The 20,141-nt window shown below is 44.5% G+C and overlaps 1 protein-coding gene across 1 annotated transcript in view; it reads left to right on the top strand.

The window, feature by feature from the left end:
- LOC106561624 (PDZ domain-containing RING finger protein 4) overlaps nt 1-20,141 on the top strand; it is a 176,465-nt gene that overhangs the window by 77,601 nt on the left and 78,723 nt on the right. The window contains exon 2 of the mRNA XM_045688468.2: nt 17,664-17,923. Coding sequence (XP_045544424.2) covers nt 17,664-17,923 — 260 coding nt within the window. The remainder of the gene's footprint in view (nt 1-17,663; nt 17,924-20,141) is intronic.

The following is a 20,141-nucleotide window of genomic DNA, read 5'->3' as shown; positions in this document are numbered from 1 at the left end:
ACCTGGCCTCACCTAGTAAGTTGAGGCCGGGTGCTGCAGACCGTTCTAGTGCCCTCGCCAATTCGTTGATAATATGTTGAAGAGGGAGGGGCTTAAGCTGCATCCCTGTCTCACCCCACGGCCCTGTCGAAAGAAATGTGTGTTTTTTTTGCCAATTTTAACCACACACTTGTTGTTTGTGTACATGGATTTTATAATGTCATATTTTTCACCCAACACCACTTTCCATCAATTTTTATAGCATGCCCTCATGCCAAATTGAGTCGAAAGCTTTTTTGAAATCAACAAAGCATGAGAAGACTTTGCCTTTGTTTTGGTTTGTTTGCCTTTGTTTTGGTTTGTTTGGTTTGTTTGTCAATTAAGTTTGTCAGGGTGAATACGTGGTCTGTTATTTGGTAAAAAGCCAATGTGGCATTTCCTCAGTACATTGTTTTAGCTGAGGAAAGTATTTTGTTAATGATAATGCAGAGGATTTTCCCAAGGTTGCTGTTGACTCATATCCCACTGTAGATATTGGTGTCAAATTTGTCTACACTTTTGTATTTGGAACTGATCAGTCATTGTCACGTCGTGTGTGTAGGTGGCAGGGAAGTCAGGCGCAGGAGAAACAAACTTGGTGTAATTGGAGTAGTTTAATAAAGAAGAGACAAACTCCAAAACCAAATTACATAATAAAATAAACATGGGTACAATAACACGTACACATAGCAACAAACAATCTCTAATAAGGACAAAAGGGGAAACAGAGGGTTAAATACCGCCCAAACAAGGAGAGCCATCGACTTCGGCAAAAGTCATGACAGTCATTGGTTCAAAATATTGGGGAATATGCCAGAGCTGAGGTTGATGTTAAAGATTTGAAGTATAGCCAATTGGAATTTGTGGTCTGTATATTTTATTTTATAATTTCATTTAGGATACCATCAACCCCACAGGCCTTTTTGTCCTGTAGTTCATTCAATGTATTAGGAGAATCCAGTGGTTTCTGGTAGTCTTTAATACTTGATTATACAATTTGTATTTGATCATGAATATGTTTTTGCTATTTGATCTTTGTTATAGGGCCTAAAAGATTGGAGAAGTGGTTTAGCCATACATCACCGTTTTGGATAGATAACGCTTCATGTTGTTGTTTGTTTAGAATTTTCCCAGAAGTGCTTAGATTCTATGGATTTTTCAATTACATTGAGCTGATTTCTAACGTGCTGTTGTTTCTTTTTCTGTTGTGTATTTCTGTATTGTTTTCGTGATTCATCATAGTGAAGGCGTAGACTCAGGTTTTCTGGGTCTCTATGTTATAGGTTTCTCAAATTCTTTCTTAGGTTTTTGCGTTCTTTATCAAACCATGTGTCATTGTTGTTCATTTTCTTAGGTTCTCTGCTTGAAATGTTTAGATTTGATAGGGAAGCTGAGAGGTCAAATATACTGTTTAGGTTTTCTACTGCCAAGTTTACACCATCACTATTACAGTGGAATGTTTTGTCCAGGAAATTTCCTAGAAGGGATTGAATTTGTTGTTGCCTAATAGTTTTTTGGTAGATTTCCACACTACTTTCCTTCCATCTATAGAATTTCTTAATATTATTCAGCTCTGGCTTTGATGCCTCATTGAGCAAAGCTCTGTTCAAGTAGAGTGTGATTTTGCTGTGATCTGATATGGGTGTCAGTGGACTGACTGTGAACACTCTAAGAGACTCTGGGTTGAGGTCAATGATAAAGTAGTCTATAGTACTACTGCCAAGAGATGAGCTTTAGGTGTACCTATCATAGGAGTCCCCTCGAAGCCTACCATTGACTATGTTACATACCCAGTGTCTGACAGAGCTGCAAGTTGTGACCCATTTTTTTTTCGTTATGTTGTCGTAGTTGTTTCTAGGGGGGCATATTGGCGAGGGAATGCTGTCAACTCCAGGTACAGTTGAAGTCAAAAGTTTACATAGACTTAGGTTGGAGTCATTAAAACTAGTTTTTTAACCACTCCACAAATTTCTTTTTAACAAACTATAGTTTTGGCAAGTCGGTTAAGACATCTACTTCGTGCATGACAAGTGTAATTTTTACAACAATTGTTTACAGACAGATTATTTTACTTATAATTCACTGTATCACAATTCCAGTGGGTCAAAAGTTTACATACACTAAATTGACTGTGCCTTTAAACAGCTTGATTAATTCCAGAAATTGATGTCATGGCTTTAGAAGCTTCTGATCGGCTTATTGACATCATTTGAGTCAATTGTAGATGTACCGGTGGATGTATTTCAAGGCCTACCTTCAAACTTTGCTTGACATCATGGAAAAATCAAAAGAAATCATCCAAGACCTCAGAAAAAATGTTGACCTCCACAAGACTGGTTCATCCTTGGGAGCAATTTCTAATCGCCTGAAGGTACCACGTTCATCTGTGCAAACAATAGTATGCAAGTATAAACACCATGGGACCACACGAGACGTGTTCTGTCTCCGAGAGATGAATGTACTTTGGTACGAGAAGTGCAAATCAATCCCAGAACAACAGCAAAGGACCTTGTGAAGATAGTGGAGGAAACAGGTACAAAAGTATCTATATCCACAGTAAAACGAGTACTATATCGACATAACCTAAAAGGCCGCTCAGCAAGGAAGAAGCCACTGCTACAAAACCGCCATGAAAAAAACAGACTACGGTTTGCAACTGCACATGGGGACAAAGATCATACTTTTTGGAGAAATGTCCTCTGGTCTGATGAAACAAAAATAGAACTGTTTGCCATAATGACCATCGTTTTGTTTGGAGGAAAAATTGGGAGGTTAGCAAGCCGAAGAACACCATCCCAACCGTGAAGCACGGGGGTGGCAGCATCATGTTGTGGGGGTGCTTTGCTGCAGGAGGGACTAGTGCACTTCACAAAATAAATGGCATCATGAGGAATGAAAATTACGTGGATATATTGAAGCAACATCTCAAGACATCAGTCAAGAAGTTAAAGCTTGGTTGCAAATGGGTCTTCCAAATGGACAATGGCCCCAACCATGCTTCCAAAGTATGCCTTAAGGACAACAAAGTCAAGGTATTGGAGTGGCCAACTCAAAGCCCTGATCTGAATCCTATAGAAAATGTGTGGGCAGAACTGAAAAAGCGTGTGCGAGCAAGGAGGCCTACAAAACTGACTCAGTTACACCAGCTCTGTCAGGAGGAATGGGCCAAAATTCACCCAACTTATTGTGGGAAGCTTATGGAAGGCTACCTGAAACGTTTGACCCAAGTTAAACAATTTAAAGGCAATACTACCAAATACTAATTGAGTGTATGTAAACTTCTGACCCACTGGGAATGTGATGAAAGAAAAGCTGAAATAAATCATTCTCTCTACTATTATTCTGACATTTCACATTCTTAAAATAAAGTGGAGATCCTAACTGACCTAAGACCTAAAACTAAGATTAAACGTCAGGAATTCTGCAAAACTGAGTTTAAATGTATTTGGCTAAGGTGTATGTAAACTTCCCACTTCAACTGTAGCTGTTTGTGCCCCTGTGTTCTGAGGGTGTCAGGTTCTTGTCTAGTTCTAGTACATGTCCCTGGGCCTGTAAATTGTTGATCCCCTCTAGGATGAAGAAGCTGTTATAGTATGGGGAATCTACTGGGGGGATAAAGGTAGCCAAGGCAGATGACCTCAGACCTTATATATTCTCTCTCTCTTGCTCTCGCTCTCTCCATTTTCATCTGCCTCTCTCTTCCTGTCTCTCTCCATTTCTGTCTCTCTCTCCCTTTCTCTGTCTCCCCCCCTCTTTCTCTCTGAATTCAATTCAAAGGGGCTATTTCTATAAGGCTGTTTCTGTTTCTATCCCTCTCTCTCACTCTGTTTCCATCTCTCTCTCTCTTTCTCTCACTCTCTGTTTCCATCTCTCTCTCTCTCACACTCTGTTTCCATCTCTCTCTCTCTCCCTCCTCTCTCTCTCTCTCTATTTCTGTCTGTCTCTCTCTCTTTCTTCCCCCTCTTTCTCTTTCTCTTTCTCTCTCTTTCAATTCAATTCAAAGAGGCTTTATAAGGCTATTTCTGTTTCTATCTCTCTCTCTTTCCACTTCTGTCTCTCTGTTTGCGTCTCTCTCTCTCTCTCCCTTTCCCTCTCTTAATTCAATTCAAAGGGGCTTTATACGGCTATTTCTGTCTCTCTCTCAATTCCATTCAAAGAGGCTTTTTTTCTCTCTATCTCTGCGTTTCTCTCTCCCTCGATCTTTCTCTCTCTCTGTTAGCCTTCCTTTTCATTGTGTAGTGAATCCTATTGTTGTCTAGCCCCGTTGGGAAGGCACAGACAGAGACTGTGTGAGGTTTATCTAAACAACAGCTTGTTCTTTTTTCTCCTGAGTGGTTGACATAATGGTGTTTACGCGCACACACACACACACACACACACAAACACACACACACCAGCGTATTACATTTTTTTCTTTCAGCACTACGCGGCTTCACGTTGTTGTCCTGCGGCTGTAGTCTACATATCTGTGGAACACAGTTGACTCTCACCTATCTCCATTCTTCATCTCTTCTGGCGGGTGGGTAAACTCCTGCATCTCTCCATCCCTTCCTGCTTTATCTACTGTCTCCACACAGCTAGCTCTGTCCTATGGCTCTGGGGTCGTCTTCTCTTTAATAATCAGCTTTATCTACTGTCTCCACACAGCTAGCTCTGTCCTATGGCTCTGGGGTCGTCTTCTCTCGAATAATTAGCTTTATCTACTGTCTCCACACAGCTAGCTCTGTCCTATGGCTCTGGGGTCGTCTTCTCTTTAATAATCAGCTTTATCTACTGTCTCCACACAGCTAGCTCTGTCCTATGGCTCTGGGGTCGTCTTCTCTCGAATAATTAGCTTTATCTACTGTCTCCACACAGCTAGCTCTGTCCTATGGCTCTGGGGTCGTCTTCTCTCGAATAATTAGCTTTATCTACTGTCTCCACACAGCTAGCTCTGTCCTATGGCTCTGGGGTCGTCTTCTCTCGAATAATTAGCTTTATCTACTGTCTCCACACAGCTAGCTCTGTCCTATGGCTCTGGGGTAGTCTTCTCTTTAATAATCAGCTTTATCTACTGTCTCCACACAGCTAGCTCTGTCCTATGGCTCTGGGGTCGTCTTCTCTCGAATAATTAGCTTTATCTACTGTCTCCACACAGCTAGCTCTGTCCTATGGCTCTGGGGTCGTCTTCTCTTTAATAATCAGCTTTATCTACTGTCTCCACACAGCTAGCTCTGTCCTATGGCTCTGGGGTCGTCTTCTCTTTAATAATCAGCTTTATCTACTGTCTCCACACAGCTAGCTCTGTCCTATGGCTCTGGGGTCGTCTTCTCTCGAATAATTAGCTTTATCTACTGTCTCCACGCAGCTAGCTCTGTCCTATGGCTCTGGGGTCATCTTCTCTCAAATAATTAGCTATATTCAATATGTATTGCGATTCTCATGATTCAATATGTATTGCGATTCAATACTGCCATTTTATTGTGATTCGATATTCCAAACAAATTGCTCACCAAATTGCTCATCTGTTGCATATAGACAATAGGGCCATGAGAAAAAGTATTTTAGAGCTCTGGCCGTCTCACCTTGGGGGTGGGGGGGATGATGGAACAGCCATGTAATCTCACCTGTTCCTACGGGGCTGGGTGTTTGATGGAACAGCCATGTAATCTCACCTGTTCCTACGGGGCTGGGTGTTTGATGGAACAGCCATGTAATCTCACCTGTTCCTACGGGGCTGGGTGTTTGATGGAACAGCCATGTAATCTCACCTGTTCCTACGGGGCTGGGTGTTTGATGGAACAGCCATGTAATCTCACCTGTTCTTACGGGGCTGGGTGTTTGATGGAACAGCCATGTAATCTCACCTGTTCTTACGGGGCTGGGGCTTTGATGGAACAGCCATGTAATCTCACCTGTTCCTACGGGGCTGGGTGTTTGATGGAACAGCCATGTAATCTCACCTGTTCCTACGGGGCTGGGTGTTTGATGGAACAGCCATGTAATCTCACCTGTTCCTACGGGGCTGGGTGTTTGATGGAACAGCCGTGTAATCTCACCTGTTCCTACAGGGCTGGGTTATTTGATGGAACAGCCGTGTAATCTCACCTGTTCCTACGGGGCTGGGTGTTTGATGGAACAGCCGTGTAATCAACGGCTGTAAGCGCTATGCTCCCGAGACTGAATGACCTACATGTTACTCTCGCCCTCTATCTCCGTCTCTCTCTCTCCTCGTCTCTCCGTCTGTCTGGTTCCTGCGTGCGCTTAATAAAACCCACAAGGCTGCCACTCAAACTGAACCAGCAGAAGAGAGGAGATGTTGCACAGCGGAAATATCATATGAGTGAGTAAGAAAGGGTGGTGGTGCAACAAGCGTTATGTTCAGCACACCACTCAAGGTTACAATGTACAAGGTTACATACAGTACGCGGTTACACTGCTGTATTTACTGCCAGAGGAAAGCAGTCTTGTCAATTCATTACATGTTGTTTCAGTCCTCAAACTTACATGCCAGTTTATCTAAGACTGACATATACAAGGGAACAGCAATAAACTATAAAATGACAAATAAAAACACTTAATTAACACACAGTATGCAGTATTGAAGCAGTAAAACTAGCTATGTGGTTAATTGTAAACCGTAAAATAGCTAATGGTATATTAGTCTCCGCTCCGAGCTGCCATTTCCCTTCTACAGAACAGAAGAACATCAATCACTCCAGTCCCCTCGGTAATCCATGATAGCTGAGAGGAGCTTTACGCCTGCTGTTACCCTCTTGAAGACTCTGTCACACGACACACACACACGCACAGGCATGCACACACACAGACACAGACACACACATACAGGTATGCACAAACAGGCATCAGACAGGGTTGACGTTAACATGTTAGTGGATAAAGGCCTTTCTCCATCAGCACCACTGTCTGTCTGTCAGTACAGTCTATTAAGATATTGATGGGAAGTCCAGGATCAATAGAACACTGAAGGCAGAGCAGAGGAGGGAGAGGGGTCTAAAGCTCTACTGCCATTCCTCCCTCCCTCCCTCTCTATTGCCATCCTCCCTCCCTCCCTCTCTACTGCCATTCCTCCCTCCCTCCCTCCCTCTCTACTGTCATTCCTCCCTCCCTCCCTCTCTACTGTCATTCCTCCCTCCCTTCCTCTCTACTGCCATTCCTCCCTCCCTCCCTCTCTACTGCCATTCCTCCCTCCCTCCATCTCTACTGCCATTCCTCCCTCCCTCCCTCTCTACTGTCATTCCTCCCTCCCTCTCTACTGCCATTCCTCCCTCCCTCTCTACTGTCATTCCTCCCTCCCTCCCTCCCTCTCTACTGTCATTCCTCCCTCCCTCCCTCCCTCCCTCCCTCCCTCCCTCCCTCCCTCCCTCCCTCCCTCCCTCCCCCCTCCCTCCCTCCCTCCCTCCCTCTCTACTGTCATTCCTCCCTCCCTCTCTACTGTCATTCCTCCCTTCCTCTCTACTTTCATTCCTCCCTCCCTCTCTACTGTCATTCCTCCCTCCCTCTCTACTGTCATTCCTCCCTCCCTCTCTACTGTCATTCCTCCCTCCCTCTCTACTGTCATTCCTCCCTCCCTCTCTACTGTCAGTCCTCCCTCCCTCCCTCTACTGGCATTCCTCCCTCCCTCTCTACTGTCATTCCTCCCTCCTTCTCTACTGTCATTCCTCCTTCCCTCTCTACTGTCATTCCTCCCTCCCTCTCAACTGTCATTCCTCCCTCCCTCTCAACTGTCATTCTTCCCTCCCTCTTTACTGTCATTCCTCCCTCCCTCTCTACTGTCATTCCTCGCTCCTTCTCTATCATTCCTCTCTCCCTCCCTCTCTACTGTCATTCCTCCCTCCCTCCCCCTCTACTGCTATTCCTCCCTCCCTCCCTCTCTACTGTCATTCCTCCCTCCTTCTCTACTGTCATTCCTCTCTCCTTCTCTACTGCCATTCGTCCCTCCCTCTCTACTGTCATTCCTCCCTCCCTCCCTCTCCATTGTCATTCCTCCCTCCCTCCTTCTCTACTGTCATTCCTCCCTCCTTCTCTACTGTCATTCCTCCCTCCCTCTCTACTTTGATTCCTCCCTCCCTTTCTACTGTCATTCCTCCCTCCCTCTCTACTTTGATTCCTTCTTCCCTCCCTCTGTACTGTCATTCCTCCCTCCCTCTCTACTGTCATTCCTCCCTCCTTCTCTACTGTCATCCCTCCCTTCCTCCCTCTCTCTACTGTCATTCCTCCCTCCCTCTCTAATGTCATTCCTCCCTCCCTCTCTACTGTCATTCCTCCCTCCCTCTCTGTCATTCCTCCCTCCATCCCTACTCTCATTCCTCCATCCGTCCCCTACTGTCATTCCTCCATCCCTACTCTCATTCCTCCATCCCTACTTTCATTCCTCCATCCCTACTCTCATTCTTCCCTCCCTACTGTCATTCCTCCATCCCTACTGTCATTCCTCCATCCCTACTCTCATTCTTCCCTCCCTACTGTCATTACTCCATCCCTACTCTCATTCCTCCCTCCCTACTGTCATTCCTCCCTCCCTACTGTCATTTCTCCCTCCCTCTCTACTTTGATTCCTTCTTCCCTCCCTCTGTACTGTCATTCCTCCCTCCCTCTCTACTGTCATTCCTCCCTCCTTCTCTACTGTCATCCCTCCCTCCCTCCCTCCCTCCCTCCCTCCCTCTACTGTCATCCCTCCCTCTCTACTGTCATTCCTCCCTCCCTCCCTCTCTGCTGTCATTCCTCCCTCCCTCTCTACTGTCATTCCTCCCTCCATCCCTACTCTCATTCCTCCATCCGTCCCCTACTGTCATTCCTCCATCCCTACTCTCATTCCTCCCTCCCTACTGTCCTCCCTCCATCCCTACTCTCATTCCTCCATCCGTCTCCTACTGTCATTCCTCCCTCCATCCCTACTCTCATTCCTCCATCCCTACTCTCATTCCTCCCTCCCTACTCTTTCCTCCATCCCTACTCTCATTCCTCCATCCCTACTCTCATTCCTCCCTCCCTCCTCTCATTCCTCCATCCCTACTCTCATTCCTCCCTCCCTACTCTCATTCCTCCATCCCTACTCTCATTCCTCCCTCCCTACTCTCATTCCTCCATCCCTACTCTCATTCCTCCATCCCTACTCTCATTCCTCCATCCCTACTCTCATTCCTCCATCCCTACTCTCATTCCTCCATCCCTACTCTCATTCCTCCCTCCCTCCTCTTATTCCTCCCTCCGTCCTCTCATTCCTCCCTCCCTACTCTCATTCCTCCATCCCTACTCTCATTCCTCCCTCCCTACTCTCATTCCTCCATCCCTACTCTCATTCCTCCATCCCTACTCTCATTCCTCCCTCCCTCCTCTCATTCCTCCATCCCTACTCTCATTCCTCCCTCCCTACTCTCATTCCTCCATCCCTACTCTCATTCCTCCCTCCCTACTCTCATTCCTCCATCCCTACTCTCATTCCTCCCTCCCTACTCTCATTCCTCCATCCCTACTCTCATTCCTCCATCCCTACTCTCATTCCTCCATCCCTACTCTCATTCCTCCATCCCTACTCTCATTCCTCCATCCCTACTCTCATTCCTCCATCCCTACTCTCATTCCTCCCTCCCTACTCTCATTCCTCCATCCCTACTCTCATTCCTCCCTCCCTACTCTCATTCCTCCATCCCTACTCTCATTCCTCCCTCCCTACTCTCATTCCTCCATCCCTACTCTCATTCCTCCATCCCTACTCTCATTCCTCCATCCCTACTCTCATTCCTCCATCCCTACTCTCATTCCTCCATCCCTACTCTCATTCCTCCATCCCTACTCTCATTCCTCCATCCCTACTCTCATTCCTCTCTCCCTACTGTCATTCCTCCCACCCTCCTCTTATCCCTCCCTCCCTTCTCTTATTCCTCCCTCCCTCCTCTTATTCCTCCCGCCCTACTCTCATTCCTCCATCCCTACTCTCATTCCTCCATCCCTACTCTCATTCCTCCATCCCTACTCTCATTCCTCCCTCCCTACTGTCATTCCTCCCTCCCTACTCTCATTTCTCCCTCCCTACTCTCATTCCTCCATCCCTACTGTCATTCCTCCATCCCTACTCTCATTCCTCCCTCCCTACTGTCTCCCTCCATCCCTACTCTCATTCCTCCATCCGTCTCCTACTGTCATTCCTCCCTCCATCCCTACTCTCATTCCTCCCTCCCTACTGTCATTCCTCCTCGCTACTCTCATTCCTCCCTCCCTCCTCTTATTCCTCCCTCCCTCCTCTCATTCCTCCTCCCTCCTCTCATTCCTCCCTCCCTACTCTCGTTCCTCCCTCCCTACTCTCGTTCCTCCCTCCCTACTCTCATTCCTCCATCCATCCCTACTGTCATTCCTCCCTCCCTCCTCTTATTCCTCCTCTCATTCCTCCCTCCCTCCTCTCATTCCTCCCTCCCTCCTCTCATTCCTCCCTCCCTACTCTCATTCCTCCCTCCCTACTCTCATTCCTCCCTCCCTACTCTCATTCCTCCCTCCCTACTCTCATTCCTCCATCCCTCCTCTCATTCCTCCCTCCCTCCTCTCATTCCTCCCTCCCTACTCTCATTCCTCCCTCCCTCCTCTCATTCCTCCCTCCCTCCTCTTATTCCTCCCTCCCTACTCTCATCCCTCTACCCTACTGTCATTCCTGCCTCCCTACTGTCATTCCTCCCTCCCCTACCTTCAGCTGAGGTTTGATACTAAATAGCACATCTATGAGTAAATATTGTACTTTGCCTCAGGTGTACTAAGTTTTGTGCAGAAGTAGAATCATGTGACGAATGTAGAGCTAGATGATGATTACGCCCAAATCTTACTTCTCTAAAGCACACCTTCAAATGTCTGGCTGGACTGAAAGTGGGCCATTTTAGAATCCTATTTGTCAATATGTGCCTTTATTTCTTCACAAAGAGAACAGGTTTCATCTTGTCGTTTCACTCCAGTAAGCCAGTGTATTGCATTTGTTGTGAGAGTTGATGGTCCTCTCTTGGGCTTTGAATGTAAACACTGTCCTCTGCCCACCACAGCTGCTGTGGATCCATCTGCAAGCACACAACAGATGTGCCACTCTCCAGCCATTTCCTTTTCTGTCCCTCCATCCCTCTATCCTCCATCCCTCCATCCCTCCATCCCTCTATCCTCCATCCCTCCATCACTACATCCCTCTATCCCTCCATTCCTGTATCCCTCTATTCCTCCCTCCCTCCCTCCATCCCTCTATCCCTCCATTCCTTTATCCCTCTATTCCTCCCTCCATCCCTCTATCCCTCTATCCTCCATCCCACCATCCCTCCATCCCTCTATCCTTCATCCCTCCATCACTACATCCCTCTATCCCTCTATCCTCCATCCCTACATCCCTCCCTCTATCCCTCTATCCTCCAACCCTCCCTCCATCCCTCCATCCCACCATCCATCCCTCCCTCCATCCATCCATCCCTCTATCCCACCATCCATCCATCCATCCATCCCCCTCTATCCCACCATCCATCCATCCCTCTATCCTTTATCCCACCATCCATCCATCACTTCATCCCACCATCCCTCCATCCATCCCTCTATCCCACCATCCATCCATCACTTCATCCCTCCATCCATCCCTCTATCCCACCATCCATCCATCCATTCCTCTATCCTCCATCCCACCATCCATCCATCCCTCTATCCATCCATCCCTCTATCCTCCATCCCACCATCCACCCATCCCTCTATCCCTCTACCCTCCACCCCTCCACCCATCCCTCCATCCCTCTATCCTCCATCTCTCCCTCCATCCCACCATCCCTCCCTCCATCCTACCATCCATCCCTCCCTCCCTCTATTCCTCCATCCCTCTATCCTCCATCCCACCATCCCTCTATCCCTTCATCCCACGATCCCTCCATCATCTATTCCACAGTGTCCATTTTTCTTTCCAAGACATTATTTTCCTCTATCCCTCCATCCCACCATCCCTTTATCCCTGTATCCGTCCATCCCTCCCTCTATCCCTGCCTTCCACAGTATCCCTTTTTCTTTCCAATGGCCATGGTCTTGGAATCATACAATCATTGCTTGGAACAAACAACCCTGGACCATATAACTAGACCATCAGGACTTTAATGATCATTGTCTGTCTGTTGCTGATACTGATCATTCGTATTGACTCTTTATCAATAAATGTAGTGGTTGTGTGGACATGTGGCATTTCATGGAGCTACGGTTGAAACTATCAACAGTACACTTCTGCTAAATAATTTGTTGCGAACAGCTTTTGTTTACCAGTGTGTGTTTGTGAATTAATATGGGTTTCGCATGCACACTGGAGAATAGAGTTTATGACAGTGTAACTTTGATTAAATCTGTGTGATTAAATCATAAGAGGCTGTATGAATATCTAACTATAGATAGATATGTCCACACTAACCAGGGCAATGAGTTTACACAGGGAATACAACAGACAGTTTGTGTGTGTGTGTGTGTGTGTAACAGTGTAGGTTCCGTCCCTCTCTTCGCCCCAACCTGGGCTCGAACCAGGGACCCTTGCACACATCAACAACTGACACCCCACGAAGCATCGTTACCCATCGCGCCACAAAAGCCGCGGCCCTTGCAACGCAAGGGGCAACCCTACTTCAAGTCTCAGAGCGAGTGACGTCACCGATTGAAACGCTATTAGCGCGCACCACCGCTAACTAACTAGCCATTTCACATCGGTTACATGTGTGTGTGTGTGTGTGTGTGTGTGTGTGTGTGTGTGTGTGTGTGTGTGTGTGTGTGTGTGTGTGTGTGTGTGTGTGTGTGTGTGTGCGTACCTGTTTTTGAGTGTGTGTGCGTTTGTGTGTGGTTGTGTCGTTGATGTGTCGTGGACGTGTTTCCCCTGATAGTAAGCAGTGAGGAGGGCTTGGAGGCTAGAAACAGAGGTCTCCATCCCAAATGGCACCCTATTCCCTATATAGTGCACTACTTTTGACCATGGTTGCTGGACCCTGGTCAAAATAGTACGCTAAAATATACATAGGGAATAGGGTAGCACTTGGGAGGTAGCCGAGAGCCCAGGCAGGACAGACTTTACCAGAGACCAGAGGGAGAGCTCGTTGGTTGGTAATATGATCATATCTTTCCAGGACTGTCATACGCCATCGGCAGCCTTCTTTATCTGGTCCCAGTCCTTTGTTTCCTTTCTGCAGGCAGAACAGAGCCTCTGTTTTGTTCCAGGATTAGTTAGCTAGCCTCCTCCTCAGAGAGAGAGAGAGAGAGAGAGAGATTTGTAGCACAATGCTGAGGTCTGTAGCAGTGTAAAGCAAGATGGAGAGAAGGAGAATCAGGAGAGAGGTAGACTCCTATGGTCTTCTCCAGTTGCGGTACTGCTCGACATGAGTTCTGTCAGTGTGTTGACACAGTTTGTCGCTCAGGTGATTAATGCAACATCACTTCACACGAGGGTCACTCCAGATACCAGAGAAACATACATTTTTATTAGTCGCCTAATGTTGTGGCTGGAAAGAAGTTGTGTGTTTATAGGCCATTCTCTGAATAGAAGACCTGGTAATGGATGGAATGTGGATGCTTCCTCAGATACACCTGTCCTTAGCGATGAGGGAGTATGTTTATCCCTGATGCACTGTGGTGCTGTGGGGATCAGTTGGTAGGAGCATGATGTACTGTGGTGCTGTGGGGATCAGTTGGTAGGAGCATGATGTGCTGTGGTGCTGTGGGGATCAGTTGGTAGGAGCATGATGTGCTGTGGTGCTGTGGGGATCAGTTGGTAGGAGCATGATGTGCTGTGGTGCTGTGGGGATCAGTTGGTAGGAGCATGATGTACTGTGGTGCTGTGGGGCTCAGTTGGTAGGAGCATGATGTACTGTGGTGCTGTGAGGCTCAGTTGGTAGGAGCATGATGTACTGTGGTGCTGTGAGGCTCAGTTGGTAGGAGTATGACGCTTTATAATGCGAATGTTGTGGGTTTAATTATCCGCAGCTGTTGTAGTCACTTTTGATAAGTGTCTGCTATTAAAGTGGCGTACATACACTATCAAGATAAACCATACACTATCAAGATAAACCATACACTATCAAGATAAACCATACACTATCAAGATAAACCATACACTATCAAGATAAACCATACACTATCAAGATAAACCATGCTCTATCAAGATAAACCATACACTATCAAGATAAACCATACACTATCAAGATAAACCATGCACTATCAAGATAAACCATGCACTATCAAGATAAACCATACACTATCAAGATAAACCATACTCTATCAAGATAAACCATACTCTATCAAGATAAACCATACTCTATCAAGATAAACCATACTCTATCAAGATAAACCATACTCTATCAAGATAAACCATACATACAATATCAAGATAAACCATGCACTATCAAGATAAACCATACACTATCAAGATAAACCATACACTATCAAGATAAACCATACACTATCAAGATAAACCATACATACACTATCAAGATAAAGCATACACTATCAAGATAAACCATACATACACTATCAAGATAAACCATACACTATCAAGATAAACCATAAACAATCAAGATAAACCATACACTATCAAGATAAACCATACACTATCAAGATAAACCATACATACAATATCAAGATAAACCATGCTCTATCAAGATAAACATACACTATCAAGATAAACCATGCACTATCAAGTTAAACCGTGCTCTATCAAGATAAACCATACACTATCAAGATAAACCATACATACACTATCAAGATAAACCATACACTATCAAAATAAACCATAAACAATCAAGATAAACCATACACTATCAAGATAAACCATACATACAATATCAAGATAAACCATACATACAATATCAAGATAAACCATGCTCTATCAAGATAAACCATGCTCTATCAAGATAAACCATATATACACTATCAAGATAAACCATACACTATCAAGATAAACCATACACTATCAAGATAAACCATACACTATCAAGATAAACCATGCTCTATCAAGATAAACCTTGCTCTATCAAGATAAACCATGCTCTATCAAGATAAACCATACATACACTATCAAGTTAAACCATGCTCTATCAAGATAAACCATACACTATCATGATAAACCATGCTCTATCAAGATAAACCATACATACAATATCAAGGCAAACCATACATACACTATCAAGATAAACCATGCTCTATCAAGATAAACCATACACTATCAAGGTATACCATACATACAATATCAAGATAAACCATACATACACTATCAAGTTAAACCATACACTATCAAGATAAACCATACACTATCAAGATAAACCATACATACAATATCAAGATAAACCATGCTCTATCAAGATAAACCATACACTATCAAGATAAACCATACACTATCAAGATAAACCATACATACACTATCAAGATAAACCATACGCTATCAAGATAAACCATACACTATCAAGATAAACCATGCACTATCAAGATAAACCATGCTCTATCAAGATAAACCATACACTATCAAGATAAACCATACATACACTATCAAGATAAACCATACGCTATCAAGATAAACCATACACTATCAAGATAAACCATACACTATCAAGATAAACCATACATACAATTTCAAGATAAACCATGCTCTATCAAGATAAACCATACACACACTATCAAGATAAACCATACACTATCAAGATAAACCATACACTATCAAGATAAACCATGCTCTATCAAGATAAACCATGCTCTATCAAGATAAACCATACATACACTATCAAGATAAACCATCGCTATCAAGATAAACCATACGCTATCAGGATAAACCATACACTATCAAGATAAACCATGCTCTATCAAGATAAACCATACACTATCAAGATAAACCATGCTCTATCAAGATAAACCATACATACAATATCAAGGTAAACCATACATACACTATCAAGATAAACCATACACTATCAAGGTATACCATACATACAATATCAAGATAAACCATACATACACTATCAAGTTAAACCATAGACTATCAAGATAAACCATACACTATCAAGATAAACCATGCTCTATCAAGATAAACCATACACTATCAAGGTATACCATACATACACTATCAAGATGAACCATATACTATCAAGATAAACCACACATACAATATCAAGATAAACCAATAGTAGCGAGCCTGGTGGGTGTTCTTGACAACTAAACTTATAATGCAAAGATACTAAAGTTTCTACTTTGTACTTTTCCACTTCATCATTTCATTCCAACTTATTCCATGAACAGTCGTGCACCGCAAGCAAAACACTAAAAACTTAAAGACATAAATTGAATTCAACTGCAGGAGAATTGTGCTGCGTTTACCGTTTTCTGAGAGACTATCTAAATTACAATCTCTGTTTTCAGCATAATACCAAGCACATTCTCTGAGGTATTTCAAACCCACTGTTACTTTTTCCAGTCCAATGAATAGACTAAATGAAGCAATGATTTTCCCTCTGACAGAAAACTGTTCTGTGTGTTCAGTACTGTCTGACTCTTATGATGATGCATAGAGTCAGTGGTGTAGAACTGCATCACTGTGTAGAACCGATTTTACTTAAACACTTGTTTCTCAAAGTGTTTTCTTGACTGATGTCGTCTGTTTATCGTATTGTTTTAGTTTATCAAGAATCAGATGTCTGTATGTATGGTGATTAGCTTATTAGTCGTATTGAATGGTCTCCACACCGCTCCGGAGTAAAGTTTTTCCTAGGGACCTATCTAGGATCAGCTTCCCCTCCCCCAATCCTAACCTCAACCACTAGTGAGGGAAATGTGAAACTGACCCAAGAACAGCATCTAGGGGCAACTTCACCCTACACCTCAGCACCATAGGAATATTAGTTGGTTATCTATCGTATATCTAGGAACATGACATCATACATTTTCGGTGACTCGGAGAGTGGTCATGGGGTACCCAGGTGCGACCAGAACATACTTCCAACAACTTCCAAAAGAACCCCCAACTCCCAACAACTCCCAAAAGAACTACCAACAACTCCCAAAAGAACTCCCAACAACTCCCAAAAGAACCCCCAACTCCCAACAACTCCCAAAAGAACCCCCAACTCCCAACAACTCCCAAAAGAACCCCCAACTCCCAACAACTCCCAAAAGAACCCCCAACTCCCAACAACTCCCAAAAGAACTCCCAACAACTCCCAAAAGAACCCCCAACTCCCAACAACTCCCCAAAGAACCCCCAACTCCCAACAACTCCCAAAAGAACTCCCAACAACTCCCAAAAGAACCCCCAACTCCCAACAACTCCCCAAAGAACTCCCAACAACTCCCAAAAGAACCCCCAACTCCCAACAACTCCCAAAAGAACTCCCAACAACTCCCAAAAGAACCACCAACTCCCAACAACTCCCCAAAGAACTCCCAACAACTCCCAAAAGAACCCCCAACTCCCAACAACTCCCCAAAGAACTCCCAACAACTCCCAAAAGAACCCCCAACTCCCAACAACTCCCAAAAGAACCCCCCAACGATTATCGTCAATTTCCAGCAACTCAGTTTAAAGACCTCACATATTCTAGGTAGGCAGTCCATTAAAGCACTATATCAATAGCTGTATCTTTACAGTAACAGTAGTTATAACTGTAATCACTCCCCTCTCCACATTACAGGTGAATGGGAAGGACCTCTCCAAGGCCAGTCATGACGAGGCAGTGGAGGCGATCCGCTCTGTTAAGGACCCCATTGTGGTGCAGGTGCTCAGGAGGAACCCTGTTGGCCGCGGTGGACATGTTGGCTCCACTCAGGAAGTGCACGTGGTGGACGTGTGCACGCAGACAGACATCACCTTCGAACACATCATGGCCCTGGCCAAGCTCCGAGCCACCACCCCTCCCGTGCCTGACATTTGCCCCTTCCTGCTGTCTGACAGGTAAGATCTGATTTGGGCCCGTATTAAAAAAGCCACTCAAAGTAAGAATTCTGATCTAGGATCAGGTCCCAGATGTCCATGTAATTGTATTCATTGTGATCTGAAAGGCAAAACTGATCTCTGATATCTGTCCCTTCCTGTTGTCTGACGAGTAGGCTCTGATCTGAGTTATTCAAACACACACCACTGTCTGGGATGTCAGGGATAGGTTTCCCAAAGCCTTGAAAGCTAAAGTAGTACATTATTTGTCTTGTCAACCCAGAATCACACCACTCAAAGAACAGCAAAGTACAGTACTCTCTCTCTCGCTGGATTGTGGAGAGAAATAATGTACTGCTTTAGCTATGAAGACATTGATTGAATACTTTAGCTACGAAGACCTGAGATTGAGTTGGATTGTTTATGCATACAATACAATACCATTTCAAGGCTTGAAACGTGATAGCAATGCCAAAAAGACCAATCTCTTATGGTGTGTCAAAAAAATCAAGGCGTACAACATCTGAGATTCTTGAGGTAGACCCTCATAAGTTATCAATTGGGGGTTTCCTCGAAGACAACAAAAGAAAATGTGTTCATTATTTTCTCTTTCCGTTAGTTTTTTGTTCATATTGTATTATTGTATTAATCTCTAAGGGGAAGCATACTGTGAAGAAGATAATGTTTGGCGTGAGAATATCTGGGTTTCTCCTCTATGGAGTGAGCCAGTGAAGATGTGCTGTGCTTCTCTCTACATGAGGGGCATATTAAGTTGATAATTAATTCCAACAACATCCCATGGACGATTGTCTTAGATTCTTCAAGTATCCAATATCAGTTGGAGTTACATTAAATAAATCAAGTAACCAATGTTACCTGGAGAGTTGGAGTCACATTCAGCGCCAAGTCTTGTCATTTCATTCAGAGATCAGATTTATTTTATACAGTAAGTCTGTTATAATACTGTCACAGAAAAAAAAAACATCTGTGTCAAATTGAGACTAACCATGTTAAGCTATGACCAACCTTTGCGTGTCACCCAGACCCAACCCCTTTAAACCTGACCAGACCCTGTAAACCTGACCCAACCCCTTTAAACCTGACCAGACCCTGTAAACCTGACCCAACCCCTTTAAACCTGACCAGACCCTGTAAACCTGACCCAACCCCTTTAAACCTGACCAGACCCTGTAAACCTGACCAGACCCTGTAAACCTGACCAGACCCTTTAAACCTGACCAGACCCTTTAACCCCGACAAGACCCAACCCTTTAAACCTGACCCAACCCTTTAAACCTGATCAGACCTTTTTAAACCTGACCAGACCCTTTAAACCTGACCAGACCCTTTAAACCTGACCAGACCCTTTAAACCTGACCATACCTTTTTATACCTGTCCATACCCTTTTAAACCTGACCAGACCCTTTAAACCTGACCAGACCTTTTTAAACCTAACCAGACCCTTTAAACCTGACCAGCATCAACCCTTTAAACCTGATGAGACCCATTCCTATAAACTTGACCAGACCCTTTAAACTTGACCAGACCCTTTAAACTTGACCAGACCCTTTAAACTTGACCAGACCCTTTAAACTTGACCAGACCCTTTAAACCTGACCAGACCTTTTTAAACCTGACCATACCTTTTTATACCTGACCATACCTTTTTAAACCCAACCAGACCCTTTAAACCTGACCAGACCCTTTAAACCTGACCAGACCTTTTTAAACCTGACCAGACCTTTTTAAACCTGACCAGACCCTTTAAACCTGACCAGACCCTTTAAACCTGACCAGACCCTTTAAACCTGACCATACCTTTTTAAACCCAACCAGACCCTTTAAACCTGACCAGACCTTTTTAAACCTGACCAGACCCTTTAAACCTGACCAGACCTTTTTAAACCTGACCAGACCCTTTAAACCTGACCAGACCCTTTAAACCTGACCAGACCCTTTAAACTTGACCAGACCCAACCCTTTGTTAGGTCATAAAATAAGATAATTCCGCCAGTATATTACCACTACCCACACGGCCTGCTTGTAATAATTGGTGCTGCTTGGCATAGCCATTTGGTTTCATGGAAGGTTTACAAGGTGATTAAATCGAATGGGATAATTAAAACCTTGAAACAGTGCAACATTCATTCACAGCCCAGTTGCAGCCCCGGGCTGGCCTCCTAAATGTAATCAATGTGATCAATAAAAAGTAAATATACTCCTCTTCATGTGCGATCA

The sequence above is a fragment of the Salmo salar genome, chromosome 10 (assembly GCF_965601325.2).
Source record: "Salmo salar chromosome 10, fSalSal1, whole genome shotgun sequence".
In the NCBI taxonomy this organism is placed as follows: Eukaryota; Metazoa; Chordata; class Actinopteri; order Salmoniformes; family Salmonidae; genus Salmo; species Salmo salar.
Note: the sequence above shows the minus strand (reverse complement) of the source record. Positions and strands in the feature narration are given on the sequence as shown.